General features: G+C 45.2%; 1 protein-coding gene across 1 annotated transcript; it reads left to right on the top strand.

The window, feature by feature from the left end:
* The first annotated feature begins 7,783 nt into the window (after positions 1-7,783).
* LOC112270033 lies at positions 7,784-9,254 on the top strand. Its single transcript, XM_024457669.1, has 7 exons — positions 7,784-8,104; positions 8,218-8,286; positions 8,376-8,458; positions 8,591-8,643; positions 8,740-8,861; positions 8,968-9,000; positions 9,102-9,254. Exons 1-7 carry the CDS (start codon positions 7,784-7,786, stop codon positions 9,159-9,161), a joined length of 741 nt encoding a protein of 246 aa, XP_024313437.1. The 3' UTR covers positions 9,162-9,254.
* Positions 9,255-9,679: the final 425 nt, after the last annotated feature.

Here is a 9,679-nt window from a genome sequence, read left to right as displayed (position 1 = left end):
TACATAATTATTTTTAAAAATTAATTCATAATTTGATAAGGAATCATGTGCAGTAAATAGTCGGTATTTAAATAATATTCTCAATATGGATGGGAGGGAGTACATATCTTCTATATCTAAACAGATATTCCCACTATCTATTTCTCTTAACATGCAGGCTCACATTCACCGTCTATTTCTCCATCATGCAAGCATGCGACATTATCAGGCCCCACTTTCACTACATATTTCTCTCAATATGCAAAGCTGTTATCTCAGCACCGTGACAGATCCAGGATTTGGGTGTGACCATGGCTAAATTTCAATGATCTAAACAAATATCCAAAGCTAAGCTGCTAGATCTTAGTGTTTTTAGTGATTTACAAGCTAGTGAAATTACCAATGATTGTTAGACCAAGACCAGGGCTATAGCCCAGACTGCCCTTGTGGAGATCATGCAAAACATGCCACCTCATCTAGTAATGCTGGGGTTTTTTCATGCCATGCACGTATTCATTTTTTTTGGAACACGGTACAAACGCAGACACTCACACACGCGCATACACTCACCCTATGAACGGACACACGCACACCCTACCCCTATATATGAGCACCTCCGAAAGACTGAGCCGGCATATCTTGAGAGATTGACGAAGTCACTGCAGGCGTCTCGCTGTTGACGAGTACGTCACCTACCACTGAAAGAATGGTGCCGATTAAATCCTGGAAATGCTTTCTTCTTTTTTCTGGAAATGCTTTTTCTCTTTTTACACATCATTTTGTCACATACTTCTTAGGTTTCATTGTTTTTAAATGTAAAACAAGAACACTTTTAGAAAGTACACACTTGGCTTTATGTCTTTTCCTTGCCACTTGGCCGACACTCAAAAATATAAGAAAACTTATAAATTTTTAGTACTAATAATTTAAGAACACTTTTGTTGGATACATGAAAACCAACTCAGGTGACTTTTCTTCCCCGACACATCGCTCCTGCGATTTTTTGCCACCGCCACCGCATCCCCGCCGCCGGTTGTTGTTCCGCATATCCCCGCCGCCGCCAACGCATCTATGCAGTATTGCCCACTGCCCCGTGAACTTCCGCTGCTAGTTTTCCCGAGCTAGGATCACCATAACCGCAGCCGCCGTCTAGGAGCTTTGGTGGGATCCTAAACCACCGTCGTCTAGCCAGAGGAGGCCTAGTTCACCGGATCTAGAAGCAAATCTTTCCCCACCTGCCGGACGAGGTAAATTTCTCATCGATTTTATGTATCTCGGGTTTGGGAGTCTCGTGAATTAGGGTTTTGTTCATGTTGTGAATTGCCGATTTCAGATGCAGTCATCAAATATTGTCCTTTTCCGCGCTGCAATATTCGTCCTCTTCTTCGTCCGATGAAGATGTGAGCTACCGGTGATCTCGAGAACATTTTGATGACTCTCGCCATGAAAGAGGTGGAAGACAAGGGGAAGCGACAGAAGAGGCGAGGATCAAATGTTGGTCGTTATTGCATTCCCTGCAATCGCAGCCTTGGCCATTCCATGTTGATGAACGATTACTTCGTGGAGGTATGCACCTACCCAGCACACCTATTCCGTAGGCGCTTCCATATGCGTAGGCCTCTGTTCGTGAAAATTGTCGAGGCATGCGAAGCAAACTGCCGCTACTTCACTCGCCGAAGGAAAACACGGCCGGCCTTCTTGTGTTTAGTGCATACCAGAAGATTTCCGCAGCCATGCGGGTGATTGCTTATGGCGTCCCGACGGATTACACCGACGAGTATCTTCACATTGGCAAAGATACGACGCTAAAATCTGTCCGCATCTTTGCGAATGTGTGTTGATCCGGGTGTTCGGCGAGCAATATCTCCGAGTACCTAATGAGGATGACACGAAGCGGCTGATGGTGATGAATGAAGCAAGGGGATGGCCGAGAATGCTTGGGAGCATCGATTGCATGCACTGGACGTGGAAGAACTGCCCAATGGTTTGGCCCAGCCAGTATACAGGCCATCACCGCGAGCCAACTATTGTGCTCGAGGCAGTTGCTTCGCAGGATTTGTGGATCTTCTTTGGTTTGTCGGGTTCCCTAAATGATGTCAACGTGCTGCAAAGATCTCATCTCTTTTCTAGGCTTGCAAAAGGAGAAGCTCCGGCTTGCAATTATACCGTCAATGGCCATGAAGATAACATGGGATACTATCTAGCTGACGGTATTTAGCCGAATTGGTCTACATTTGTCAAAACAATCCAAAACCCTGTCGGCAAGAAGCAAATTGTTTTTGCCAAAGCACAAGAAGCAGCCTAGAAGGACATTGAACGAGCTTTCGGTGTCTTGCAAGCATGTTTCGCAATTGTGCGAGGTCCTGCTCGTTTTTGGGATAAGAAGTCTCTCTCAAACATTATGACTGCTTGTGTGATTCTGCACAATATGATCATCGAGGATGAGATGGGAATGGATTTAGAGCTTTTCTTTGACAATGTTGGCAAACGGGTCAAACCTAAAAGAAACGCCGACAGGATCCAAGCATTTCTTTAGACCTACCGGGACATTGAGAACAGAACGACGCACATGCAGCTTCAACAGGATCTCATCGAACATCAGTGGCAATTGTATGGGAGATAGGATCCCAAAATTTCCTTGTTTTATTTGAATTAGTACATTGTATTTGTCTGTCGGACCATTCTTTATTTGTTTGATCGTCACATTTGAACAATTCTATGTAATTTGGATTATTGTTTTATTCCTGTGATGTTTGCATATTTAAATTTGATTCAATTTGCTTTCATATTGTTTGAAATGTATGAACTGAAGAACTGTCGATTTTTAACTGTCGGACTGTCGATTTCTATTTGCAGTATCAGTTTGCGCAACCGGCAGAAGAGAATCCAAAAACTGACCCGAATAAGGATTTTGTTCGGCACGGATCCATTTCGATCCGAAAAACACTGATTCGATAGACCGAATACACGTTTTTTCAGGTCAATTTTTTCTGTAGCCGCTAGAGTTGCTCTTAACCAATTCATTGGCAAGAAAAACCATTGTTAATTTTCTGACAAGCCAGATTGCTGGTGTAGAGCAAACTTAGGTTCAAACCAATGTACCCATAGAGCCTAGAGGTAGAGGGAGAATGGTAAGCATGGATGAATAAAGCATGAATAATTGAGTAGTCCTGGCTTCTCGCGTCAATCGCATGCAGAAGTGCAGCACCCCACGATCATGGTGCACCGTCCAATATCAGGACAGTGGGCGGGTATATAGCTGCCTGCAGGATACTATGGAACATGCGCATGAACTAACTAGCTTAGCCCGACCATTTGTTGTACATCAAGCGATGTCCACACGCACCATTTTACACATGCAAATGCTACGCTGCGGAAGAAATACAGCCTGAGGCACCGCTTGCCTGATGGAAAGCGAGGAGCTTCATGCGCTAGCCAAGCTGCAATTTAATTGCGTCAGCCGGATCTCGAACTTGAAGAGCTTAATGATGGAGGGGCACAACGCACGATCAAATTTTTTTAGGATAAATTGCGAAAGCCAAGACTCATGCGCTAGCCAACCTAATTAAAAGACCGATGTGATGAAAATGATAGTCCACTTATACTTCTTCAACAGGAAACTTGAATTTCTGGCCGAGCCAAGGGGGCTGGCTCCGATATTTACGGGACCGCAAATGTGGCCATGCAGGCAGTGTTCCTGCCGTCGTTGCTACTGAAAAAAGTTCCCATTATTTCCTCTGACGGGATCTTGCCGTGGGGACATCGTTAGAGATCTGGAATCGTGACTCTGCGATCTGTGTCATCACCGGCCTGTTATTGGGGAAGTTCGAAGGTGCATGGAAAAGGTAACCCTACAAGTGTGTACATGCATGTTACATTTGCAGATAATGGTCACCCGCATCTGCATTCTTTGGAGCTACTTAATGCGACCTTAATTTTGCGCTCAGTAACTAGCCTCCTTGTCCTAGTTAGGCCCACATGGCGGCCATTGATGTGCGACAATCACGGCGTGGTGATAATACATATTCCTCTTCTGTTTCCGGACAAATTCACCTGACAACGACTACGAGCTTTATAATTCACTTGAGCTGCACTAAGACTCACTCCAGCCGATTCGGTATAGATCTCACCATCGAGCTGCGGCGATTAATACTGTATTCAACCGATCGGGTATAATGCATCCTGCAAAGCCTTTGAAGATTGAATTGCATGGAATTGATGGTCGTTTATTATCTTTATCACACGGCATGCAGCTAGCTCGTTTTATGTTTGCAAATGCAGGGGGATTAATTCACCGATCCGCCGGTCCTCCCAGCATTTATCAGGTACATGCATATGCATACAGCTAACTGAGCCAGCTGTTAATTCGTTCACATCCATTTTGTCTAGCTGGACGTCGATCATCCAAGATCTTTTGCCGATCATTATTTTCAATCATTAGTCGGATCACCATTAAATATTTCATCAACATCCAGTGATCGATCACAACACTTGAGCGCTTTCTGCAAGCACGCCACAGTTAGTCAGTTACCTACTCCATACCACGTTGACATGGACACATAGTCGCCAAATGCTGGCAATGATCTGAAGTTAGCCGCATCATGTCAGGACTCCAGCCGGTGATCTTCCGTCCAAACAAATGAGAGTGTGGAATGTGGATAAACAGTTCAGCAGATTTCATATATAGGCTTAGAGCATGTTCTGTTCATGGCCGATCCTTACAACAGGTCACATGTTTTTCTTTTTGAGTGAAGTCGGGAGGGGAGGCCCTTACCTGAATTTAAATTGAAACGGAGCCGAAGGCTCAGAGTTTTACAAAGTTACAAAGAGCCGGCGAAACACAAAATTTACAAACCGAGAAGGCACTCAGACTGGCCAACACAGAACAAAAGAAAAAAGAAAGGGACAAATTTATTAATTTGTCCAGTCTTCAATCCAACGACCGGCGCCTGTCTTTCCTTGTTTTTTTAGAAGGACCAAAGCTTTAGCGTCTCGCAACCACAATGGGGGGAATATTGCGATCATCAAACACTTTGCGATTTCTGGCTAACCAAATATTCCACGGGATGACTACCATGACCACCTCCCAAGCATCCTTCTTGTCAGGTGGAAAATCAATCATGCCCAAAGTGAAAAGGTCCCTCTGCTCTCGAACATTTGAGATATCCAACAGGTCACAGGTGTAATAGCTCAATTAGGATACTGTTTGTGTGACATTTGTTTGACTGCCACAACAGTGGTATGCCACACTTTCGCAGCAGTCTTCCCGGCTTCCCCACCTGTCAAAAGTTTGTCTTTTCGAAAAAAAAACCCTGTCAAATGTTCGTTCAGATCTCAACAGAATCCTCCTTTGTGATTTCCTGCCGCCGTAGAGAAAATTCGGCCGAAATCTTCTCTTCAGCGATATTCTACTGAACTTCTGCCAATTCCTTGCCGCAGTAGCATTACGACAGAGAAACAATGAACAGAAACAAGATCGATCAATACTTGTGGGATTTTTATTCTGCCGACATAGTGACTTGCCCTGCGTTTTCCTGAAGCAGAAAATTGAGTCCCGAGCTACACGTAGCTCTGAATAGCGGACGCTGGATGGATCCGCGGGATTTTAGAAAATGGGCCACGGCGGTGGTTTCGTCAGCCCTTCCGAAATAATTTGGTGAATACGTTGGTGGGTGGCCCATAACCCATATCCGGCATAGTATTGAAAGTACTGGGCTAGAGCAAGTAAAACTTGGGCCAAACACAGTGTGCTTTGCTGAATTATTATTATTTCGCATGAATTACTTAAATGCCTTTATGTACAGTATGGGATAATTGTTATTCTACACCATTTTTCTAAGCACACAAGCAAAAACGCTTTAAAGCAGAATACCGTAACAGAGCACATGCATTAAGATAGAGTTAAAGTACATGTACACCAATTTTATGCAAAATAATAACAATTCTCTGTACACCAAATTTCCATGGTCCATTGGGAGGTTCCCTGTCCTGGAGAGAAGGTGGAGTTGGCCGCCTGAGTTGTTGCAAGGCGGAGGTGCCAGTTCTGACGAAGCGGAAAGTGAGGAGCCGGTTTCAACGCGATTCCAGTCATCTTTCGGTGCACGATATAAGATAGTTCATGGCTGGTTGCGTGCAAGCTGGGCCAGCCCAGCTTGCATAGCTAACCATAGTTGTTCCCAAACCAGTGCTCACATGGGCCAAAAACTTAGTGCGGTAGGGCCAAAAAAGGTCCAAGATGGGTCGCTCAGTAAAAGAAGTACTCTTTGTCTAAAAAAAAAAAGTAAAAGAAGTACTCCCTCCAACCGATATTAATTGTCTCAAATTTGATCAAATCTGGATGTATATATGCTTAAGAAACGTCTAGATACATGTAATATTTCGACAACTAACATGTGCAGGAGGGAGTATATATTTCAGCCTAAACTGTATCCTATTGGACCAATTTCAACCCGAACTACTATTTGTATAATTTCCACCTAATATTTGTCAAAATACCAGGTTATCCCTCGAAGCGGTATTATCTCTTAATCAGTCAATTTGAGCCAGTTTTGAGTCAGCACGTCGTTATGTTGGTGCTGGCGTTGCAGATTGATGTGGCAGGTGTGTGTGTGGTAGAATCGACATGACTATCGAACGGCTTCATCTCCCTGCCGTCGTTCTGCCGTGCTAGGGCTGCGCAAGTGAGTCACCGTCTCGCCCGGATACGTAACCTTGTTGAGGCGGCCTGTTGGATGTTGGTGAGGTGTCTGCTAATCTCTCTTGTTTCCTCCCAACGTAGTTTGATTTCAATCAGTGTGTGTTTGTGTGATGCGGTTGTTCTGTCTTGGCTTGGCTTGTCTGGCCGTCGGGTGGCAATTAGGCCATTAGCAGAACTGGTCGCGTGGAGTTCTTTTTCCCCTCTCCGGCTTAACTGGACCGGACCTGGGGGTTAACAGGCCCCAGGGCGTACTCTAAAAGTGGTCCCGATCAGCGCCTATGGACGAAAACAAAACAATTACTCCCTCCGTCCAACAACAAGAACAAGTTTGTCAAAATTTAGATGTATTTAGACATGACTTAGGATATAGATGCATTCAAATTTAGTCAAAGTTGAGACATCCTTTATTGAACGGAAAGAGTACATACTATTCAATTCGAAAAAATCTCGTCAAATACACCAACTTTTATAAAATGGAGGAAATATTATATGTTTTGGGCTGAGTCGGTAGAAACCAGTAACTCAAAAACCCGCTGATGAACAGGCAGGCATGCAATGGCAGTTTTACGTTTCACATCTTTCCTTTGCTGACATCCGCGATCCGCGTCCTCCTCGTGACATCACACCGCATCAGAATCCAGATTGGATTTGGAAGGCGGCATTATTCCCATTTCCCAGTCTCTCCCGCCCAGCCCCGCACGCCTGGCAGTCTCGTCCCCGCCCGAGCGAAACGCAATTGCTAAAAGAAACGGAGGTTAATTTTTTTTGGAGCAAAAACGGAGGTTAATTAGATGCCACGTACGCGCCGCAATGGCTAATTTAAAAGAAAACCGCGGTGGCATCTAAAAGAAGAAGGAAAACCAAATAGGGCCGGCACCGAGTGATGAAGTGAAATCTGTCCGCCTCTCCGTCTGCTGTTATCTCTAGTAGTACGTAATTTCTTTACTTTTTTGGAACGGCTAGATCAGGCCATAAAAGGGTTTCGAAAGCGAGCAACGGGTTGATTGGAATTGAGTTTTTGAGAAGAAGAAAAAAGAGAAGGGGATCATTTGATTCGAATTTGACTCTCTTCGCTTTCATCCCTCGTTGGCATTTCCACCCAAAGATATGGCGCCGCCGCCGCAGTCCCTGGAGTACTGGCGCGTGTTCTTCAACAGCTCGCGAGCCAGCATCTTCGACGCCATCGACGCCGCTATCCGAGTCGCCGCCGCCGACAACCCCGACGGCCTCCGCGCGCGGCGTGACGCCATTGCCCAGCGCCTCTACACCGTCCTTCCTCGGGCTACTGAGGAGGCAGTTTTGGCGGCCGACATCTCTCCGCCGCTCCTCCCCGAGGGCCCCGCCGTCGCCCCTCACCGCGACAGCGACGACCCAGTCGTCGCCGAGGCCATTCGCGTCAAGGTCGCCCTTTCCAGGAACAAACAGAAGGTTCTCTCTCACTTTGCTATACTACCTATCACTGCGTCTGTCCATGGTGTCGGCATTTACGAAGAACCAACAAAAGGTACTGATTGTATTGCTTCGGTTTTCTTTTCTTGCAGTCGGAGGACGAACTGCTCGACCTGCTCCGGAGGCTGCAGCTTCTGAAATTCACGGTGGACACCATCAAGGTAAGCGCGCCTTGCTGAAATTGTGCTTACGCTTGGTTCATTACTTCGTCAATTGCTCTTGTTCATACATATGGACTGGTCATATATAGGTTACAGACATCGTAAAGGCCGTGCAACCTCTGCGTAATCATGTCTCGAAGAAGATTCGGGAACTCGCTCGATCGCTCATTGAGTAAGTATTTGATATCTTCACACGAACTTGACAGTTTTTACTTAATTTTCACGCAGTCATCTGTTTCGTATTTTTTTCACCCCTTATTTTCTAGTATTAAAATCTTTGCACTATGCTTGACACACATTCTAGAGGTTGGCAGGCGGAAGTTAATGAGTCGACGAACAATGAAGCTGCCACTATAGGTAGGAATGCAGATTCGATGATCTTCTTTTAGAACTTGAATTGATGTTTATTATAGATGGGGCGCCCTAACATGATCTTGCTAAACCAATTCACAGATCATACTCCACGGTCAATGGATCCTTCTTGCTTGGAACAGGAAGAAGGAGGGTTGCCTTGCCCTCCCATGGATGAGGCTGCCCTTTTTGTCAAACCGTGTACCTTCGTAGACCTATCCGAGGTACTGGCTGCAATCAGCTTGTTACTCTGTCTAGGGTTATTTGAATTTCACACCTTCTACAAGCGATCTGACACTTGCTCTTGAAAACTTTGGTTCGGTTTCAAAGTTCTTCGATGGAATAGATGATGATGGAAGAGAAGTAAGTAACTGCGCTTCCTTGATCTCATGCATGTTGTTATTGTTTTTGTTATCAGCTGTATTGACATAGTTGCTTCAATTCCCTTGTAAATTTCTCTGCAGACATTATACCCAATGCCAAAGAGGATGGCGGTCAACAGTATCCTACAAACAAAGAGTTAGTCAAGAGGCAGCCTCCAATGGGCCAACAGGTTGATCGAAAACAGAATTGTAGGATGCTTGATCATTCTGTAGTGAGGCAGTCACAGCTGCCCGGCTGGCGAAGCCGTCATCAATCCACGGCGGAGGCACAAAGGACGCCTTCAAATGCAGCATTTGGGCCTGGAAGACCGCCTAGGTTGCATTCTGAGCCGCTAGGTTCCATTGTCAGTCCTAAGCAGCGGGAAGGTATCTCGGTGGGTCAAACTCAAAGAAGACCAAAATCAATTATGCCCAATGTAAGCATACTAAATATTGTGTTGCTGAATTAACATGCATGCTTATGGGATATCTGTACTATTATTCGAAAAAAATTCAATGGTTACACAGCACTCATCGACTCAGTGTGACCAAAACTCAGTCAAGGCAAAGCTAGATTTTGCAAACAACACCAAGCTTGAGGGTACTAAGCGAAAGCTTCAAGACGCTTATCAAGAAGACAATGATGGTGCGTATATGTCTTTTGTTTTAATTTTTGCAGG

The sequence above is a fragment of the Brachypodium distachyon genome, chromosome 1 (genome assembly GCF_000005505.3).
Source record: "Brachypodium distachyon strain Bd21 chromosome 1, Brachypodium_distachyon_v3.0, whole genome shotgun sequence".
NCBI lineage: Eukaryota > Viridiplantae > Streptophyta > Magnoliopsida > Poales > Poaceae > Brachypodium > Brachypodium distachyon.
The sequence above is the reverse complement of the archived record's forward strand: the minus strand, read 5'-3'. Positions and strand labels throughout refer to the sequence as shown.

Coding starts and splice junctions, on each gene's coding strand:
- LOC112270033 (XM_024457669.1), top strand. CDS start 7,784: ATGGCGCCGCCGCCGCAGTCCCTGGAGTACTGGCGCGTGTTCTTCAAC. Junction 8,862..8,967: donor CCTTCGTAGACCTATCCGAG/GTACTGGCTGCA, acceptor TCGGTTTCAAAG/TTCTTCGATGGAATAGATGA. Junction 9,001..9,101: donor TAGATGATGATGGAAGAGAA/GTAAGTAACTGC, acceptor ATTTCTCTGCAG/ACATTATACCCAATGCCAAA.